Genomic DNA, 22,321 nt, shown 5'->3' with positions numbered 1-22,321 from the left:
ATACATTTTCCAAATAATTTTATTTAGAAGTTTGTTTTCCTCGGGAGGGGAGCCAAGTTTTCTCTTTTCACTCTAAAACAACAAAAATTCAATGTCTAATCATTTAAAATGTCTTTGAAGTCATTTTCATTTGATATTCTATTTACATGACTGCCCTAGTTGTTTCATGTAACTAACATGTAACTAACTGAATTCAATTCAGTCTTCTAACTGACTTGTTGTTAGAGTCAGAGTAGATGAATGACACCAGAAGAACACGTCCCTCTGAATCAATAAGCAAGAGGCATGTGAGTTCACAGAGAATGAAGAAGCAAGCACAAGGCCTATACCAGGTCCTCTGCCCACATACCATAGCTATTAGCTTAGTGATTGTATGGGACTGTAAGAACAAGTGGTTCTCTGACTCCTATACCAGTTGGTGAGATTATTTTTCTCCTGTTAAGTTGCTACATCTGACCTTGCTATGATAGATTTTGCTTCAACTTATGTCTTCTTTTTGTTGTGTTTGGGTGTGATCTCTTAGAAACCTGTTCTTCTTTAGTAAGAGACAAAAGGGGATGTAGATTTGGATGGAAGGGGATGAGGAGGAACTGGAATGAGTGGAGGGAAGGGATAATGTTAGTTGGATATATATTATGAAAAAACTATTTTCAATTTAAAACTGAACACAAAAAGACTTATTTCTAAAAACTTTATAACATTTACTGTGTAGCTATTACCATGTATACATGCTGAGCTCTGAGCTCCATCTCCAGAAATATCTCATGCATTATGTATACTAATTTTGTCAAATGGCTGGACAGTATTCTCTAGTAACACAAAATTGCCTTATAATTCCCATTTTGAAATGTTTATAAGGAAATATGTTCATTTCACTCTTAGTGGTCTGTTGGTAGAAAGTTCCTTGCACCTTTGGAGACAAATATTATCTTGTTTTTTCATTAAATTTGCACCACTGTGTTGTGATTGGTCTATAGAGCAGGACAACTATATAAATTTTATACATAAGAGGGTATGATGGCTAATTTTAACTATTAACTTTAATTGATTAAGAAATACCTAGGGAGGAATGGTGGGAACATCCTCTTGGAGACAGGGGGCAGAAAGGAAGTATGGGATGTGGAATAGTAGAATGGTGGACCAGAAGGGAAATAAAATTTGGACTGTAAAATAATAATAATAATAATAATAATTATTATTATTATTATTATTATATTATAAAGAAATACCTAAGGTATAATGAAGATAATCATTAGGGTCCATTTATGCAGAAATTTCCAAAGATATCTTTTATTTCTCAATCAGATGAAGAAATACTGAAAAGGCTCTTACTATGACATTCTTAACTATTCAATGGATGCAATAATGGGAATGGAACAGTGGGAATATTTATTAAGTTATCTTGCAATTGATTCTACTAAGTGAAACAAATAATTTCCCATGTTCTTCTCATTATTGTGGATGCATACAGGGCTAAATAATAGGATTTTAAGGCAGAGTGATCTAAGATACAGGGGCCATGGGTAACTTGGCCAACTACTTTATAAGACATCTCAAGATAATTAATTTATGCAAGAGGATCTGGCGATAAAGAGTAAAATATATATTGGGTATTTTTACCCTGGTAAAATGCAGTAGCGTGCTAACTGTGAATCCCACCAACCAAACACACAGACTCTGAAAGACAAGCTCTTCTCCCATCCAGAGTGTGACAAGAAGCTGCTAGGAGTCCCTATGTCATCACACTGTGACATGCCAGGTTGAGCTCCCTTTCATTCTGATTTGTTTTCTGAAGGAGATTGTAGCTGCCTTGTGCTCAGTTTCCTTCTAAATGACCCTTATTTTCCTGTTTGAGAATTTCAGACATGCATATAACATGTTTTGATCAAATTGTTGAGTTGGATTACATGAATACATTTATCAGCATTGATACAAAAATTTTGACTGGTTATGTGAAAGAAATAATGATCAGCTATGTAAATTAATATGCTTTCAATTCTGTATAGAGGAGAATTCAGAGAGACATTATGTTGTCACTGCCTTTGTGAGACATTTTAGAATGCTTTAGTATCTACATAGTATCAACAACTGAACATACAATCATCACCTCCTGGTTCATTGTAAATGCTCCATCATAAAAGTGACATTAAATACTTTCATGTAAACAGAGAATAATTGACATTTACTTTCACTATTTTTTTCTCTTCAAAAACTAATGGTCGTTCAGTTATCAGCTTTGAGCAATGCAAGTTATATTTTAACCTCTTGGCTAATGCTTTGTGGATAAAAGTTCAAGCAGTGGCAAAGGGAACATAGTGTGGACAGAAGGACTTTGATTTCCAGGATGCCTGTCAAGTGGATTTCTGCTCTGCTCCTGCTGCAGATGAGTTTCTGCTTCAGATCTGGGAACTGTGGGAAAGTGTTGGTGTGGCCAATGGAATACAGTCACTGAATGAATTTAAAGATAATACTGGATGAACTTGTACAGAGAGGCTATGAACTCACTGTTCTGAGACCTTCATCTTCTCTTTCTTGATTCCAAAAAAGCATCTGGTCTTATATATGAAACATTTCCTACAGCTTCCAATAATATTGAAGTAGAAAAGTTTTTTACTCTTCCCTCCCTCTTATGTACCTATTATTTTGTCAGGATTAAGTGGTCAAATGGCATTCATGGAGAGAGTAGAAAATATGATATGTTTACTTTATTTTGACTTTTTGTATGAGTCATTTCCTGCTAAGGACTGGGATCCATTTTTCAGTGAAATTTTAGGTGAGTTGTGTATGTCATCAGCAATGTGAGGCTCTTTCATTGCTCTTCAAGGTATTCTTAGGTACAAATTGGTCTCTTATGGTGAAATGATTAAATGAAATACAATATTGCCTAACAATCTCACTAAACCTATGAGAGAGCTTATATTACTGATCAAAAAAAGGCAGGTAGCAGCTCTGATCCAGGGCATTTTAGGAAGTAATGCAGTTACAAGTTGTAGGGTACAAGCTTTCTCTAAGCAATTTCACATTGATTTTTATCATATTTTTCTTTGTTTTCAAAAGATAAAGTACTTCCTTAATGTGCTGTGCATGTGTGTTTGTGTGTATGTGTGTGTGGGTATGTGTGTGCTTGTGTGATTTATGGATATTTGTGTTCACACTGGGTGTAATTGCACATACATATGTGTGCCTATGGAAATGAATGCCAAATGTCAGCATCTAATGTCTACTTCCATCCCTACCTAATTTATTTAGTGAGACAAGGTCTTTCACTGAATCAGAATCAATTTGGCAGAGTGTCCTGGACAATAGCTCCAAGGACCCACTCAACTCTACTCCATAAGCACAGGTGTGCACCCTGTATTCAGCTTTTAGGTACCTGTACCTAAATGGGCATTCACATGCAAGCCCTGGTGCAGCTACAACAAACATTTTACCAGCTGAACAATCTCCCATTCTAAGCTTGATAAATTTTAAAGAAGAATATATTTAATAGTATCTTTGATGTATAGTTTTTGAAAGGTTGTTTTGTCTTGTTAGAATCTGTTTTTGAATTTTTCTTAAAATTAAAATATTGCTTTCCTTATTTTTCTAAAGAATTCCGTGTCTTAATATATACAGAGTCTTTAATCACATATTCACCCCTCAAGACAGCATTACGTCCAAGTCTCCATTTTAAAGAATTATAGTCCTGAAGCTTGGACCCAAATTTACTGGTTTGTATTGTCTGTGGTTGCAGTCCCCTAGTTTAAGTAAGGAAGGTACAAACAATTAAGCAAGAACAAAAATTTCGATTTCTGAAAACATTGCAGGTAATATTTGTAAATATTTCTACAAAGAAATGTATATGATTACATTGCTAGTATGGAGGAAAAGTAGGGTTAGATGTCATAAATTCTTCCAGGAATCACCCTTATAATTCTTTTGAACACTGAAAACTAAACATCATAAGCTATCCAAGAGATAGCTTGTTTGTTATAGAAACTAACTTGATTCCTGGAAAGGTTATGCTAAAGTAGCTTGACGCTAGAGGTAGAATGTTCCTTATATTTGCATCTATTGTTCTGAAGCTTTAGAGGACCAAAATGCATGGCAGATACCTAGAAACTTGGCAGATTGGATGAAAATAGGATTTCTAAATTACTAAGGTGACATTAGCATTTCATCTCAGTTTTACTTTAACAAGCATACATTAAGTAAACCAAAAATAAATTACACTTTAAGTGCTTTATACATAAATAAATATAATTGTTTCATAAATGCACACTTTGTTTCTTTGAGTAATATTATTTCAACACTTTTCAGACAGTATGTCATTCCCATGGCAATACTTTTATTATAATTTTCCTCTTCAACCCCCAATTCATTTCTCCATTTAGGAAGACCCACTACTATGGTTGACACCATAAAGAAAGCAGAAATGTGGCTCATTCAGTCCTACTGGGACTTGGACTTTTCTTGCCCATCCTTACCAAACATTGAGTTTGTTGGAGGACTCCACTGCAAACCTGCCAAACCATTGCCTAAGGTAAATACATTCTTTGAGTTTTGTTTTATTTCACTTCATTTCAAAGGGTTCTATACCATACTTTTAGTTTTCCTTCCAGTGAGACAGAATGGTAAATAGGGAAAGCATCTGGTCAAATAGATGTTCCAAGTTAAAACAGCCACAAATGTATGAATTTCCTTCAATTTATAGGATAATAGAAGAGCCATAGGGAAACAGCTTAATCCAATGATCCAAAAATTGATGCACATTCCTACAAAAAACTGCAAAATGATTAGTATACACTTAAGTAAGTTCTTGATGTGCAAAGAAACAACATAAAGGTGTCTATGCCAAAATCATAATATTTAATAATTTATTAATAAAAATTGAATAAAATATATTTTTAAAGAAATGATTATAATTCTAAAGAGGCCATTGAATAGAAATAATAAAACAAATTCTAAACTCATTGATTTTTTAAAAAAGCCTAAGATATAAAGAAGAAGTCGAACAATACAGCTAAGAAATACACAAGAAAATAAGACGGTAGTTCACAGAGAACAAATTCAAGGATCTGCATGTATGATGCGTGCAAAACAGGGGATTTTGACAAACAGGCATACTCAATAAAGCACAGAGAAATGGAGTGATCTGAGAGGTAAGAGCACATTTCTTTGAAATTTAAAAAAAAAAGTCTACAAGATGCAGTCCCCCATTGAACAGGACCAAGACAGAAAATAAAAAAAGATATAGGAGGTTAATATTGTGGTCCAGTTAGCAAAGAAGATGAACCTAGAATAGGATACTTATAGATCTCAGTACATCTAACCATAGACTAATACTACCAAGATCAGGTTTGTAAGGTTGACCCCATCAAACTAAGTAAATATCACAGGTTCTTAGTGGGCAATGCTAAGCTAATGCTGAATATTTCCATCACTGCTATTTGTTGTTACTGTCAGGCTGTGATAATATTGCTGACACAACAAGCTACAATGACAATGAGATTTGTTGGTCATGAACTCAAAGGTTTCAAGACTCGGCTCAGTTAGTTATGGTCCTTGGGTATGACAGATTCTACTGGGGACAGATATGTGTAGGAAGATCTGTTTGTACCATGAAGAACAGGAAGCAGAGACTTAGTTGGATTGCCCCCAATACAAGAAGCCAGTTACATGATGTCATTAACTAGGATTCACTTCTTAAAGTTTCTAAAACTTTCCCCCAAAATGTACCATGACCAGCAAACACAAGATGTACCACTGAGTATGCAGGAGGACACTTGCATTCAAAGTATAATGACTTACTAAAACTAGTAATTTCCTTATATTTAAAGAAAACTTAGATTCATCTTGCTCAATAATAATGAAAATTTCAACACTCTTATCAACCTGAAATTAAAAATGCCAATCATATTTAGAAAGTAAATGTATAAATTTTGGCAACAGAATGGAAAATGTGTAAACCTAAAATATATCTGTGACAATGGTTTTCTAGCTTAAATAGAAGAGAATTCCTCAATATAGTGAATGTTTGCTATCAGTGACAATTAAGAAACACTCGAGATTTCCACCAATTCATGCACTCCCCACTTGAGATCTCAGACCAGACTTTTGTAGCATAGGAAATAAAAGAGATAGTGTAAAAAATAAAAGGGATACTGATACAGAAGATTTTTGGTTTTGTTTGTTATTATCTCTCTCTCATACACACACACACACACACACACACACACACACACACACACACACACATACCATACCTATATACAGAAAAACATATTAAACAATAGTCAAGTTTATTAAGTGTTGTTCATATGTACTCATATGTACATCTGTTAAGAGGCAAATCTTTTGTTACCGGGTAAGCAGTTTGATGCTCTTCTCTGGGGAAAACTGATCAAGCTTTTTCTGCCTTCTGACAGACTACAAGAGATTCCTAAAGCTATTTTGAGTAACATGGTCCCTAGTATCAGCCGCAAGAATAACCATAAAAAATACATATAATGGACATGAACATTCCTATCACTTGCTTATGAAAACAGTAATTAGATTTAAATTACCCAATCATTATGCCATTATATCTTCTATGAAATGAAAATCACACTTGTAAGACAATTAGAGAGCAAGATTTTTGTTAATGACATATATGATATACAAGGATTTCTTGTAATTTTATATTACTAAAACCTACATAGCATTCAAATATTTTTCATTTATTTTTAATTTGTATGAAGCATGTGTGCACATGCAGGGAGAAGAGCTTCATGGCACATGTATAAATGGAGGAGTCTGTTCTTTCTTCCAGCTGGTGAATTAATGGAATGAGATTCAGACCATCAAGGTCGGCAACAAGAATCCTACCAACTGAGCCGTCTCACTGGCCACTGAAGAAAACTTAAATGGTTACTATCTGAATAACATTTAAATGTTAATCATTTAGGCTATGCACAGGAATTTTCTATGATCAAAGGCAAATTCCATGTGCATATAGGTTTTGGACATTTTATTCTGTACTTGAATGATTTCTCAACTTCCTTAGAGAAGCAGGCAGTATTATTAGTACTAGAACAAGTGAAATAAGACAATGAAAACAGTGTGCAACAATACAATAATCATAATTGGTAATAATAACCGTTGTTACTATGTCTCACTAACAAGATTTTAACCTAAGTTATATATTGTAAACTTTATTGTTCTGTGTTGGAATTTCTCCATTCAGTCTGGAAAGATGACTCAACAGGCAAAGGACTAACCTAAAAGCCTGATAACCCGAGTTTCATCCATGGAAATAAGCAAACCTGTGGGAAAGGTGCTGGGGGGCAGCCCCAGGATTCAGACAGGTCCTTGCACAAGAGACAAGGAACTGGCAGAAGGGGTTATGGATGAATGAGTCAGAGACTAGGGCTGGGAGAATCCTGCATCTCTGACTGAGTAGCAACCAGGATGTTTCTTATTTATACAGACTCCACAAAAGAGGTAAATTTACAATTTTAAAAGAAATACCAATCATAATCATCTTGTCCCTGGACCAGTGTTAAAAGGACACAGAGAAAACTATTACCGATCTCCATTTTAGAGTACATGAGCATTTATGACATATGACACTGTATTCTCCAGGAAAGTGAAGCGTTAAATGGAAAGGAAAGTGTCTGAGTCAGTCTAGGCAAGTTCCCAAGCTTTGAATAATGTATAGTGGTTAAAGTACAACTTGTGAGTTGGCCTGGTTTAAAGGTTTCAAAGCTCTCCCGTGCTGCAGGCCGACCTGTTCTATTCATTTGGTTTCTAGTTAAATGACCTCACTGTATCAGTGTGAACCAGTCTCCTTATAATTGGCAGATTCTTGTATTTCTTTTATATCAGGTTGTTTTAGGCAAATTAATATTGTTACTAAGTTTTTATTTTCTGGGGGCAATCTTCTGCAGACTACAGGTAGAAGGGAGCCTGCAATCTTATCTGTTCCCAAATCTATTGTTTTGGGGTTTGCTTAGGGTTAGGTGTGCCAAAAGAACTCTAGGGTGATCCAATTTGTTGTGATAGTCTCAATATCCATAGCAAGGAAGACTCCTGAGTAGGGACAGATCAGGTTACTTCTTTGAGAACAGAAATAATATTCTGGGGAAAAGTTATAAATGAATAATAATGTATAATGCAACACATAGAGATCAAAAACCTAGAATGAAAGCCAGCACAAGCCGGGCGGTGGTGGCGCACGCCTTTAATTCCAGCACTTGGGAGGCAGAGGCAGGCAGATTTCTGAGTTTGAGGCCAGCCTGGTCTACAGAGTGAGTTCCAGGACAGCCAGGGCTATACAGAGAAACCCTGTCTCGAAAAAACAAAAAAGAGAGAAAGAAGAAAGAAAGAAAGAAAGAAAGAAAGAAAGAAAGAAAGAAAGAAAGAAAGAAAGAAAGAAAGAAAGAAAGAAAGAAAGAAGCACAACGGTGAAGACCACATCTGGCTGAGCTTTGAGGGACTGTGTCAGATAGCTACCCTGGCTTCATGACTCTGTTTCTCACAGTGTGCCAGAAGGGAAACACTTCTAAAGTTTGTTTTTTGTCCTCTGCTCTTCTCTTGGTTGCCGTTTATTTTAATTTTTTGTTTGGTTTTTCCCTGCTTTTCTATTGCTTATCAATTGTTCTTGTGACTTCTTTCCTTTAAAGAATAATCAGGGGATAGAGAGATGACTCATCTATTAAAGATTATGGGCTGCTCTTCCAGAAGATACAGGTTCAATGTCTAGCCTCCACACCGTGCTCTCTTGAGTTCTGTACAAACACAAGAAAGGGCCAACACAATTGCATCAGCCCTGGCACAGATTCCACTAAAGGTGGAATGGTGCCCCAATGGGAGCCAGCTATCTACTGAGTTTATGAAAGTGTGGAAAGGTCCAATTCTAGAATGTTCCTTTATGCCAAGCCAAGTGTTATAATTTGCCTTAGCCAGTTTAAAATAGGAATTTAAAAATTTTTAGACTGTGTTCTTTTAATTGATAGTAACATTGACATAAACCTGTGATCACAGAGAAGCATGATAAGCACAGCAATTGTAAGAGAAACTACACAAAATAACTAAATTCTTATCAGTCACTTGTTCCTTTTGCTTGAGCCTTGTCTGAATCCAGAAATTCAGGAATCCATTTTTTTAAGAAATGTTTGATTTAATAACTTTACTAGCAGATTGTGGGAGGCGGGAAATCTGCAGTATAACATGAAGACTTCCCAGGTAACCATGCAGTGTTTAAAAAAATGCTAATATAGGGTTACTTAGTTACCATTCAAAAGACTGTTTGGAGAAGGGGAGACCAAGGTTCACCATCACAGTCCCTTTCATCATGTTTGTTAAGCGAAACCAAAAGAAAGACCAGGCCTTCTAAAGAGGAGCCTATCAAAGTCTGAAAACAGAAGATGTAAAAGTTAAGGTGGAATGGTCCCTGTATTTATGATTAGCCAACCATACATGATCAACCATCATCCGTGGGACTATGTCTCTTTTAGGAAGACTATGTCATTTAGGAAGAAATGGAGAAATAAGAGACAGTCCAGTAGAAATGATCTTTATACCAGAAAAGGTCCAGGTGGCTCTCTCTTCATAAGGTATATAAAGATAATTTACCACAGATGAACTTTAATCCGGAATACTTAGAAACTAGAGTGTTGTTTTCTATTGCATGAAGTCACCTATAATTCCTTATGCTGGTTTCCACTGAAGTGCCAAAGTTAAGTTTAAATGTGTTACAGCAGGCAGATAGTAAACATGTAAGAGAAGTTCCAATTTGTGAGGGGAGTTGGGGATTTTGAGAATCAGTCCAGTATTTGTGGTATAAGCAAGGGTGTGGACCTTTCTACCCTGTAGAAATGTGACAGCAACCACATTATGCCAGTCATGAAGATAAATGTGGATAAAGGTAACAAAGTTATGGCCAGGTTAATGGCTAATATAAACACCTACAGTCTCTGAGGTTATTCCCAGGATTGTACAAACAGATGACTCCATTTTCTAATTTGGCATCTTGGCACCTTTCAAGAAACTTCTGAACAGAGAGATTAGTGGATATGGGATACTTGCCAAAATCAATAACAAATAATAATTTTTTAAAATGCTAAACTCTTTTAAAATTACATAGGAGAAGTGAATATAAATGGGTTATATTATTCTAGCATGGAATTGAAAAGGGAAAATTAGAAGTATTATAGTAAATAAAATTAAATATTTCTTAAGTACATTCATATTTCATAAATTAATTCATTTGTGGACATAGCTACACATGGCAAATCATGATTACACTCAATGTGATTAAATTTAGAGAGAAACACAGATAATGTTAATACAGTCTATGTCTCAGGTTTTTGATAGTTCTTAATGACTCGACCAAACCTATTAAAACCACAACATGATGATCATGATTTTCCTTCCTTCATCTCCTCCTAGATCGTCCAGTCACAGGATAACAATTAACTGATAACACACACTCAAAACATTCATAAAATTTCAGTAAATTTTCAGTTAGAAATGAAGAGACTGATACAAATAGTCACCGAAACCCCCAGAACTTGTTCTTTGAGAAAATCAACAAGATAGATAAACCATTAGCCCAACTAAAGGTCACAGAGACAGTCCCCAAATTAACAAAATCAGAAATGAAAAGGAAGACACAACAACAGAAACTGAAAAAATTCAAAAATCACCGAACCTATTACAAAAGCCTATACTTTACAAAACTGAAAAGTTTCGATGAAATAGATGACTTTTAGACAGATACCATGTACTAAAGAAAGGGAAGGTCAACTATCTAAACAGTTCCATAACTTCTAAGGAAATAGAAATAGGCCTCAAAAAACTCTCAAACTTGATCCTGTGAAGGCTCAATTTCCCAGTGTAGGGAAATGCCAGGTCAGTGAGGTTGGAGTGGGTGGGTGGGAGCAGGAGCACCCTCATTGACGCAGGGAATGGGATATGGGATATGGGGATTCTGGAGGGAAAAACTGGAAAGGGGATGACATTAGAAATGTCCAATTAAAAAAAAGAACTCTCAACCAAAAAAGGGCTAGAGCCCAATGATTTTCCTACAGAATTCTACCACACCTTCAAGGAAAAGCTAACACTAATACTCTTCAAACAGTTCCACAAAGTAGAAACAGAAAGAGCACTTTACCCAATTAATTCCATGAAACCACAATTATTCTGACACCTAAACCACACCACAAAAAAAAAACCAAAACTGAGAGAAAATCTAAGACAATTCTCACCTATGAATACCAATGAAAATTATTCATTAAAATTCTCACAAACAAAATCCAAGAGCACATCAAAAGCATCATTCATCATGATTAAGTAGGCTTCATCCCAGATATACAGGAATTGTTCAATATATGAAAACCCATCAACATAATACGCTATATAAACAAACAAAAGAAAAAATTACAGTATCATCTCATTAGATACTGAAAAAGCCTTTGACAAAATACAACATGCCTTCATGTTAAAAGTCTTGAAGAGATCAGGAATTCATGGCACACAACAAAACAAAATAAAAGCAATATATACCAAACCAACAGCCAACATCAAATTAAATGGAGAGGAACTTGAACCAATACCACTAAAATCTGGGACAAGACAATGTGCACCACTCTCTCCCAATCTATGCTATGTAGTACTCAAAGTTCTAGCTAGAGTAATAAGAAAACAAAAGGAGATCAAGGAATTACAAATAAAAAAGGAACAAAGCAAAGTATCAATATTTGCAGATAATATGACAGTATACATAAGTGACTAAAATTCCACCTGAGAGTGCATATAGCTGATAAACAACTTTAGCAAAGTGGTTAGATGTAAAATTAAGTCAAACAAATCATTACCCTTCTTTTATACAAATGATAAATAGGCAGAAAAAGAAATTAAGGAAACAACACCCTTCATAATAGCCACAGATAGTATAAAATACCTTGGCATGACTCTTACCTAACAAGTGAATGATCTGTATGACAAGAACTTCAAATCCATAAAAAAAAAAAAAAAAAAAAAAAAAAAAATTGAAGAAGACCTCAGAAGATAAAAAGATCTCACATGCTCATGGATTGGTGGGATTAACATACTGAAAATGGCCAACTTACCAAAAGCAATCTACAAATTCATGAAATCCCCATCAAAATTACAAAACAGTGCTTCACAGACATGGAAAGAACAATTCTCAACTTCATATGGAAAAACAAAAAACCCCAGGATAGCCAAAACAATAAAAAGAACTTGCAGGAGAATCACTACCCCCGACTTCATGATGTACTTACTATAAAGAAATAGTAATCAAAACCACATAGTTTTGGTACAGAGACAGGTTGATCCATGGAACAGAATCAAAGACCCAGAAGTAAACCCACATACCTATGGACACTTGATCTTTGACAAAGATCTCAAAAACATACAGTAAAAAGTTTTTCAATAAATAGTCCTTGTCTAAGAAGCAGTCTACCTGTAGAAGAATGAAAATAAATCCATATTTATCAACTTGCACAAATCTCAAGTCCAAGTGGATAACGGACTTCAGCATCAAACCACTGAAAATTTAAAAAGGGTATTTTAATTTTTATTTTAATAAACAGATCTTATAGCTGTTTATTATCTGTAGCAAAAGGCAGAATATGACTCATATAATGTGTAATAAGTTCAAGAAGAAAGTATTTGCTTTAGTTCTTCTTAAAGCAGTAGCAACAAACTTTTGACAAAAACTTGGGCTGTTTTTGCTGTTTATTCCTTTTTTCCGTGGATGACTGCCCTTGGAGGGCCACAGCCAGAGTTAACCCTTGAGTATATGAAGGCCCATTATCAGCACAGAGATAGATGCAATCAAAATACTTCCTTTCGTTTGTAGATGGCCCTGTGTTGCTGTTTGTATTTTGATGTTAATTCTGCTTTCCTAGGAGGGGTTGTGTGGAACTAGGAATGAGTCAGTATTCAGGTAACTTCTTGTGAACTTTCCCCTAATGAATAAAGGAACCAATCACTGGGCAAGTAGGCGGGGCTTCCAGGTTAGACAGAGGAAGAGAAGAGGCAGAAAAGAGATAGGAGCTTTTGGGCTGGGATAGTGAAAGAACAAGATGGAGCTACTAGTGTCTCCCAGTTTAGATGGAGAATATGGCTTACAAGATAAGGAGTCTAGTTGTTGCACCTAGAGATTAAGTTAACATTGTTTCTGAACAAAGTCTGTGTGGTATTTTCCCTCACGCAGGAGCTCGACTGGATTCCAGAGACAAAGGTACAGCAGCAAAGTGTGAGTTTGCTAGATGTGCACAAGAAAATGCCATGGGAGTTTTGAAGCATAGGGCTGGCATGGTAGCAACCTGCCAGTGGGAAGTTGGTGAGCTGGATGGAGAGATTTCAGAGCTCTGAGTCAAAGAGTCTCTATGAGATGAAAACAGGCTGGCCATTGCATGCCAGTGCCTGGCTGGCCAGCCAGCAGGCACCATGCCAGCAATAGTGTGAGTTCTATTATTTCTGGCAACACATTTCTTTATAAAGAGATGTAGGGTAGTATGGAATTCTACATTAGCATTGTCATACTCCAGATACTTAGCACTAAGAAACTCTCCCCATCAACCATCAGGTGACTGATTAATTACAAAATGCAAGAAACAAAATCTTGATAAACCTATTCAGGTCCCTATCTAAATTTGTGATGTTTCTCTTTTTCCCCTGAATCTGATAACTTATGTCATGCCTGTAAACCAGAGCATTGATTTCTCCATAAGCCTCAGGAGAAGGTATGGTCTATCGTTGAACATCATTATCTATGCATTCACTTACTAACATTTTAAGAGTTATGGACACACTATTTTGTTAAAAGCATGGTGCTGAAATCTCTCTGAATAAGCACACTTCCACAGTAAATATGCTCCTTAACTTTTGCTAAGATCCTTCATTCAGGGAAGAAAAGCTATCCCAGAAATAGAATTAAGGAGAGACTGTGTAAAAGGAGCAGTTGGCCCATAGTAAGCTCAAAGTACCTTAAGATCCTTAAGAGTAATAAATTAAATGGGTGTAATTTCTACCTCTCTGTCCTGGTTATTAGGATCAGCTATGTACGCTCACTAGGAAAAGAGACAATCCTCTCTTATCTTCTCTTATCTCCTGGGCATGATGCAGAGCCTCTTCTACTGGGGACATATACCCTGACTTAGAAGGAATTAATTCTCTAATGTGGGATAGAAAACTCCTTGATAATCTCTGGTAGAGATGGACTGGAGCAGGGGGAAAATGTCTTTATAAATTCAGGAACTTCACTTAATGGACAGAATTTAGGAGAAGGAATAATCGGACCTGGAGATGGGAGAACAAACTCTATAAAAGGAGGAGGAGTACCATCAACCTCATGACAAACGTTAGATAATATATCTTCAAGATTTAAATTTTCTCTTACTCCCATTGTTATGCTTTTTCCTGATAACTTTCATTTTTAACTTTAACTGTCATTTTATCTATTACTGTATTTCTTTTCAAAGATAAAAAGAATCACTAACAAGTGTTTTGTGTTTCACTTGCAGCTAATTCTTCCTGAATTGTTCTTAATGGGAACCAAGTTCTGGAATCCAGAGGTCCCTCTTCAGGAAAAGAAGGCTGAAACTCACTAATGAATTCTAGAAATGTTATCAAATGATGGCATTCTGCTTTAACTTCACTCCAGCAACAAAGGTTACAGAACTTCTGCAAACAAATGTCTCTACTTTGACCCTGCCCGTCCTATCTTTCTATCTCCAATGAATGTTCTTTTTATACTTATGTGTCTTTGAATCCCTGAGGTTCCTCAAATTTGACCTTTTTATGCTTTTACATTTTTCTTCTTTAAATCATGACATTTCAGGTTTGTGTTTCTGATAGCACCTTTAAGCACCCACAATCAAAGTTCAGGTCATGGTTACCCAATGTAACTGCAGGGAACAAAATGAGGACCACTGGAGAGTCCACAGAAAAACTTAAGCTATGTCAATTTTGTTGAGGGCAATGACGCTGTTTATACCATTATCACAAACAGAATATAATGACAAGTGCCTGGGTCAATATAGTTGCAGTTGCCAGGATGCAATAACATTTGAAAGGTGCTCAGCCTTCATAAGATTAATGTCTAAGACAAAGTAGATTATCCTGTAAAGATTTCATGTTTCTTTTATTATAGAAGGAACATACAAAGAGACATAAGTAAATGATTCACTGTCTGAGGAAGAAATTCAGTCTCTCTGAAACTGGAAAGCACAATGCCCCAGGAGCCATAGACACTAATCTGAAAGCACATATGATACATGACACTCCAGTCAGCTAGGCCATGCCAACCACAAGATTCCCTGACATCTTCAGAATATGGTCCCACCCTGAACCCTTAAGTGGCAACAAAGGGCTGCAGCTATAACCCTTGGAAAACTTAGGAAGTCACTTAGACTACCTGACCAACCATCTGAAAAGAGTTTGTGTTAGTTACACTTTATATTGTTATGATGAAACATCATGACCAAAAGCAAGTAGGGAAGAAATAGTTTGTGGGGCTTATACTTCTATATCACTGTTCATGACTGAAGAAAGTTAGGACAGAAATTTCAGTAAGGCAGGAACCTGAAGGCAAGAGTTAATAAAGAAGTCATTGGCAGGTGCTGCTTACTGGCCTGCTCCCCATGGCTTGCTCAGACTGCTTTCTTAGAAAACATAGGACCAACAGCCCAAATATGCCACCACCAAAACCAAGCTGGGCCCTCTGCCCATTAATCAGTAATTAAGAAAATGCCACAGAATGGGTCTTATCTAGGCATTTTTCAACTGATACTCACTCCTTACAGAAAAATGTGATTGTATGTCAAATAGACATAAGATTAGTCAGCATATGTATATTGTGCTGGAGGAAAAGCATGACTGGTACTGAACACATAGTCAGCTTTGTGACTTATGGCATCATTGACCTTAGAAATCAATCTACTACTTTAACTTTCCTAGAGCAGCACATTTCCTTACTAAACTCTAAATCTAATCCTCATATCCATATGTATGTATCTTAGTAAATGTTCTATTGCTGTAAAGTGACATTCTGACCATGAAAACTCTTATAAAGAAAAGCATTTGATTGAGACTTGCTTATAGTTGACAAGTTTAGTCCAATGTCATCATAACAGGAAGCACGGTAGCTTGCAGGCAGACCGGGTGCTAGAGATTATCTGAGACTTCTACATCTGGATACACAGGTAGCAGGAAAAGAGGGAGATTCTGAATCTACATTGAGCACTTGGAACCCAAAAACTCAGTACAAGTAACAAACTACCTCCAACAGGACCACAACAACGAAAGCCACACATCCTAAATACTTCCATTTTTTGGTGGCCAAGTATACAAATATATGAGCCTATGGTGTCCTTTCCTATTGTAATTATCACAGCATGGCTACCAGAATTCATCAGCATCTTCACAGCATACCCATCAAAGAAAAGCACAGACTGGCACAATTCATATATCAAATGTCAGAAAATCCTTTCCCAGTAGACATATCTAATTCATAGTTCCTGTACCTACAGTTCATGAAATATGATTAAAGAGGGATCAACATGATTGTAAGAATCAGAATACTAGGAATGAAAATTCACACTGAAACATGATCTTGTAGTATTGCTGGCATATGTAAGCCTGAAGCAGTGGCAGTAGCCATCAACATATTAATGTAGAAGGGAAGAAATTTTGCTTGTTCCCCACCATCTGTATAAAACAACACTTTTACTTACATTAGACACTAGTGAAGAAAAGAGCATCATATGTCTGTGTGTGTGTGTGTGTTGCAATACCATCCTTATAAAAGGAAGTTGTTTACTAGCCAGCAGCTGAATCTCAGTTGGATTTACATAATGTACAAAAACAGTCTCACACAAAGTTCCTATCCTGGAATAACTGTTGATTTTTATTTGTATCTATAGTTCTTTGGGATACAAATACATAACAAATTTTTTGGAAAATATAAGAAATTATGTATATTAAGATCAAAAAAGGGATTGAGAAAGAGAGAGAGAAGGAAGGAAGGAAGAGAGAGAGAGAGAGAGAGAGAGAGAGAGAGAGAGAGAGAGAGAGAGAGATACAACAGCAACAACTAAAAATCAAAATCCATGACTCCACACAGATGTTACATAGTGAGCCAAGGAATTTATTGAGTTGTTTACAAGAGCATGAGGGAGGAGTTACTTATCAGAACATAGAAGCATTACAAGCACAATTATCTCCTAAAAGATTCCATCATGGTGAAATATTAGAAGAGGTATGTCACTAGAGTTTCCTTTGTCATTTCACATTGGTGAGTTTTTAGTTAACTCAATACAAGTTAATGCCATATAAGAAGAAGGGACCTTAGCACATAAAATACTTAAAAGAGATTGTCAATCATTTTCTTGTTTGATGTATGCTATAGAAAAGCCCATCTCGGGGACCCGCCCCCGACCCGCGCGGCGTCGCGGGCGGCGGGGTTGGGGCGGCGGGAGGGGCGGCGGGGGGCAGACAAAGCGGCTAATGAATGGGCGCTCCCGTCGCGCTGTCCGCAGCCCGCGGGCCCGCGCTGCGCAGCGCGGAGCTGGCGCCTCAGGTCTCTGATGGGCCTAGAGTTTGGAGCGAGAACTGGGAAGTGGAGCTTTAAAAGCATGGAGACGATAAATGGCCATGGTCACTGTCTCTTCACTCCATATCTGCATTTTTTTATCTACCTGGCTTCAAATACTTTAGTTTCTACTTTTAGTTGACCTGCTGAGAAGAGGGCATAGGAAATGCAGGACTGTGTGTGCCTTCAAGATGGTGGGGCTCCTGTCTTGGAGAAGAGGAAGAAGTCTGTGCTGCATGCATTGGTGTGCTCCTGCAGAACAGCACTCCATGCCCTGTGATCGTGTGCTTGTGTGAGTGACAGACTTGGCTTTCCAGTGACATTCATGGTCAGCCATAGTAAACAGCCTAGAAAATGAGATTATGGAAAAGTGAATAAAATCTACTTTAGGGGTCACAAGTGGACATTATAAGCAGTTTTTATTAACCTAAGATGTCAGAATGATAAAGCAACCAGGATAATTATGGTTGGCCATGGAGGATAAGCAGGAAACTTGTCCCAGGGTGGACAGAGATTTTGTTTCTGACAAAGTAAATTTCAAAACCGAGGAAGAAAATGATGATCAGATTCCTTGTCACCGTTTGGAACAAGTGGACTTTAAAAGTGAGTCAGAGGATATGAGACAGACAGACAGTGGCGATGAACAAGCAGAAATCAGGGCAGCAAGCTGTGCCTGTCAGCCCTCTGGGAAATTTTTACCTGCCGAGAGCGAGGATGACCATGGGTCACTCTTCTCCCAGTATAGTAGCACACTGTACAACGTAGCCATGGAAGCTGTGACCCAGAATCTTCTTTCCAGTCGACACATAAGCTCCAGGAAGAAGTCTCCAGCTTGGAAGCATTTCTTTATTTCCCTTCGAGATAGCACTAAAGCAATATGCACATACTGTATGAAAGAGTTCAGTAGGGGCAAAAATGAAAAAGACCTGAGTACAAGCTGCCTCATGAGACACGTGAGGCGGGCACACCCCACCAAGCTCATTCAAGAAAATGGAAGTCTATCAGCAGGGTCCTCCTTCTCCTCTCCCTCTCTTCTGCTTCCACCACAGCCTGCAGATGTGGGAGACCTTAGCACTGTGCCTGTCAGACTGGTCCAGAAAATGGCTCCCAAGATCCCATCCCCTGACCAAATAATGGAAGAGTCTGTGACTGTAGTCTCTTCTGAAGAGGTGTCCTCTGATGTATCTATTACTGAAAAGTATAGCAGAGAGGAGACTTTGGCAGGCTCCTTCCCCAGCCTTTCCATGCTCCATTATGATGACACTTCAGAAACCATGGCAGACAGAAACCTTTCACTTCCCAAAAGCACATCTGGGTCCAGGAGGAGGTCAGCCGTCTGGAAGCACTTCTACTTGTCACCCCTCGATAGCTCCAAGGCTGTCTGTGTCCACTGTATGAATGAGTTCAGTAGAGGGAAGAACGGGAAGGACCTGGGCACAAGCTGCCTCATCAGGCACATGTGGAGAGCACATCGATCCATTGTACTACAGGAGAATGGGGGCAGCACAGGTATCCCACCATTGTACCCTATGCCCCCAACCCTGCTGCCTGCCCTGCTGCCTCCAGAAGGGGATCTCAACTCTGCATCGTTGTCTCCAGGGAAACAAGTCAAAGAGTCCCCTTCTGCCTCCTCATCCCCAGACAGGCTTCCTGAGGACCTGTCATCACACACTAATCCTGGGGACGTGTCCCGGGAAGATGTGTCCATGTTGTCATCTTCTGATGACTTGGGGGAGGCCTCTGTAGTATCCTCTCCAGAGAAGCAGTCAGCAGACACAGCAAATCCAAGGTTTGAATCAGGCACTGTCTTCCAGCAAAATAAGAAGGTGATGAGAAGACTGAAGTCAGAAGTCTGGCATCACTTTTCCCTGGCCCCCACGGATAGTCTCAAAGCAGTTTGCCGGTACTGTAGCTGCGTTATTAGTCGGGGGAAGAAGGGAGATGTTGGCACCAGTTGTTTGATGCGACACTTGTACAGAAGCCACCCTGAGGTAGTTGGGAACCAGAAGGACTTTCTGGGTGCAAGTTTGGCAAACTCTCCATATGCCACTTTGGCTTCTGCAGAAAGTTCCTCCAAATTAACTGACTTGCCAGCAGTGGTCAGAAAAAACCATCAAGGTATGTTTCCTGCTAATAGCAAGAAGACCTCAAAGCTGTGGAATCACTTTTCTATTTGTTCAGCAGACTCAACAAAGGTGGTGTGCCTGCACTGTGGCCAGACCATCAGCAGGGGCAAGAAGCCCACTAACCTGGGCACCAGCTGTCTCTTGAGACATCTGCAGCGGTTCCATGAGCATGTACTCAAGAATGATGTCTCAGAGGCCACTCTGCCCCGTTCTCCAGGCATCCGGAGGCCTCTGGGCATAGAGCTATCAGGGGCTTCCTCTTTCCGTGACTCCACAGAGAAGTTCTATGACTCATCCAGTTGCCAAAAAAATCACAAGTCTCGTAGCTGAAATGATTGCACTCGACCTTCAGCCATACTCCTTTGTAGACAACGTTGGCTTTAACAGGCTGCTCGAATACTTGAAACCTCAGTACTCTCTACCGTCCCCTTCCTACTTCTCTAGGACAGCTATCCCAGGTATGTATGATAATGTGAAACAGATAATTATGTCACATCTGAAGGAAGCTGAGAGTGGTGTGGTCCACTTCACCTCTGGAATATGGATGAGTAGCCAGACTTGTGAATACCTGACCCTTACAGCTCACTGGGTCACCTTTGCATCTGCTGTCCGACCAAATTGTGAGGACCACCATTGCTCAGCACTTTTAGATGTGTCACAGATCGACTGTGACTATAGTGGAAACAGCATTCAGAAACAGCTGGAGTGTTAGTGGGAAGCCTGGGTGACTTCCATTGGCCTTCAGATTGGCATCACTGTCACTGACAATCCAAGCATAGGGAAGATGCTGAGTGAGTGTGAACACTCAAGTGTACAGTGCTTCAGTCACACAGTGAATCTGATTGTGAGTGAGGCTATCAAGAGCCAGAGGATGGTGCAGAACTTACTGAGTATTGCCCGGAAGCTGTGTGAGCCTGTCCATCGGTCACCCAGAGCAAGAGAGAAGTTAGCAGAACTGCAGAAGGAGTCCGAGCTGCCACAGCGCCAGCTGATCCAGGATGTCCCATCCAAGTGGAGCACATCATTCCACATGCTTGAACGTCTCATTGAGCAGAAGAGGGCAGTTAATGAGGTATCCACTGAGTGTAACTTCAGAGAATTGATCAGCTGTGACCAGTGGGAGGTCATGCAGTCTGTGTGCCATGTGCTGAGACCATTTGATGCTACAAGCCGAGAGATGAGTGTCCACATGTCTACACTGAGCCAGGTCATCCCCATGATCCACATCCTCAGCAGGAAAGTTGAGATGCTATTTGAGGAGACAATGGGCATTGACACCATGCTTAAGTCCCTGAAGGAAGCCATGGCAAGCCGCCTGTCTGCCACCCTCCATGACCCCAGGTACATCTTTGCCACACTGCTGGACCCTCGCTACAAAGCTTCCCTGTTCACAGAGGAGGAGGCAGAGCAGTACAGGCAAGACTTAATCAGGGAGCTAGAAATATTGAATTCTACCTCAGAGGACACGGCCACCTCCAATGGCTGTGACTCAGGGTCCCCACTTAAAGACACTGGCACAGAGGAGAGTCTGTGGTCCCTCGCACCAATAAAGAGAGATCAGAGAGAGAAGCTACCTGAAGACATGGTGCTTGCATATTTGGAGGAAGAGGTGCTGGAACACAGCTGTGACCCACTTACCTACTGGAACCTGAAGCGGTCATCATGGCCTGGACTATCTACCTTAGCAGTCCGATTTCTGGGCTGTCCCCCAAGTACAGTCCCCTCAGAAAAGCTGTTTAGCACACCCATGGAGGCTGGCAGCTTTGGCCAGCCCAGGCTCATGATGGAGCATTTTGAAAAGCTCATCTTTTTAAAAGTAAATCTCCCCTTAATATGCTTTCAGTATTGAACTCAGAGATGGAGCCACCAGACTGGAAATGTGCTTCAGAGTGCTAGCTATTGTACCAGGGCTGACTCGCCTGGCAGGGCCATGTAGGACACCAGACCAGGCATCTGGGGCTCCCTGCCAGTTCTCCCTGTAATATCCACATGTGCCTGACTCCTTCAGGCCAGGTGTCGAGGTGCGTTTTCAGAAGCCCGCTAGAAACAGTCTTGGCAATTATGAAATAGGATGATCAGGTTTAAAACTATAAAGTTTTTTTCTTTTTTAAGAGGGGATAATTGTTTTACTAGAATGGAAGGAAGATGTAAACAATTTTATTGTGTAGGGTTTTTATTCAGTTGTGTAAAAACCACAAATCAGGTGCTGTATTTTAATTAAATATTTTAATTGCAACAAAACAGCTTTTGTGGCTGTTGAATGAGACCTGTAAATAGGAGGTGGAAGTTAAGCCATCCTGACTGAACAGTTCTTAACCACAGGCTCCAAAAGTATGTCGAAGAGAGAATATTCTGGAAACTGTTTATGTTACAGGACCAGGCATTTGAAAACAAAACTGAACTTGGGCATACCATGGAGTGTCAGGCACATGGCTAGTTGGTCATAAGAACGTTCCCATGTCAGGTGTTGCATTCAGGTTTGACGTGGTCAGTTAACTCAGAGATACCCCCGCTTATCATGAGCTCCTTGCAATTGGATCCAAGTTTTAAAGTCATGCTTAGGACCTCACCAGTGCATGATATAACACATGATATGCCTCTGATTTATTTT

General features: G+C 38.8%; 2 protein-coding genes across 3 annotated transcripts; both read left to right on the top strand.

Annotated features, from left to right (window-relative positions):
• Positions 1–2,328: 2,328 nt before the first annotated feature.
• LOC143443142 (UDP-glucuronosyltransferase 2B7-like) lies at positions 2,329–16,039 on the top strand. Of its 2 annotated transcripts, none has more exons than XR_013111904.1 (3): positions 2,329–2,773; positions 4,374–4,522; positions 6,791–10,245. XR_013111904.1 is itself a non-coding variant. In XM_076938738.1 (3 exons), exons 1-3 carry the CDS (start codon positions 2,665–2,667, stop codon positions 14,601–14,603), a joined length of 345 nt encoding a protein of 114 aa, XP_076794853.1. In that variant the 5' UTR covers positions 2,329–2,664; the 3' UTR covers positions 14,604–16,039. The 2 variants fall into 2 exon arrangements, 1 of the variants encoding a protein (XP_076794853.1); XM_076938738.1 differs by lacking the exon at positions 6,791–10,245 and adding an exon at positions 14,517–16,039.
• Positions 16,040–17,491: 1,452 nt separating this feature from the next.
• On the top strand, positions 17,492–21,951 carry LOC117712351 (zinc finger BED domain-containing protein 4-like). The gene is given in 2 exon segments (XM_034508181.2): positions 17,492–20,000; positions 20,002–21,951. Coding segments are annotated over 2 exon segments (3,501 nt in total). The 5' UTR covers positions 17,492–18,057; the 3' UTR covers positions 21,560–21,951.
• Positions 21,952–22,321: the final 370 nt, after the last annotated feature.

This window comes from Arvicanthis niloticus, chromosome 7, assembly GCF_011762505.2.
Source record: "Arvicanthis niloticus isolate mArvNil1 chromosome 7, mArvNil1.pat.X, whole genome shotgun sequence".
Classification (NCBI taxonomy): Eukaryota; Metazoa; Chordata; class Mammalia; order Rodentia; family Muridae; genus Arvicanthis; species Arvicanthis niloticus.
This window is presented reverse-complemented; position numbering and strand designations above follow the sequence as displayed.

Bases quoted from the DNA above. Each gene is read 5' to 3' on its own strand.
- LOC143443142 (XM_076938738.1), top strand. From the start codon at position 2,665: ATGGCATTCATGGAGAGAGTAGAAAATATGATATGTTTACTTTATTTT. The intron at 2,774-4,373 runs GTGAGTTGTGTA...TTCTCCATTTAG, and splicing joins ATTTTTCAGTGAAATTTTAG to GAAGACCCACTACTATGGTT. The intron at 4,523-14,516 runs GTAAATACATTC...TTTCACTTGCAG, and splicing joins CTGCCAAACCATTGCCTAAG to CTAATTCTTCCTGAATTGTT.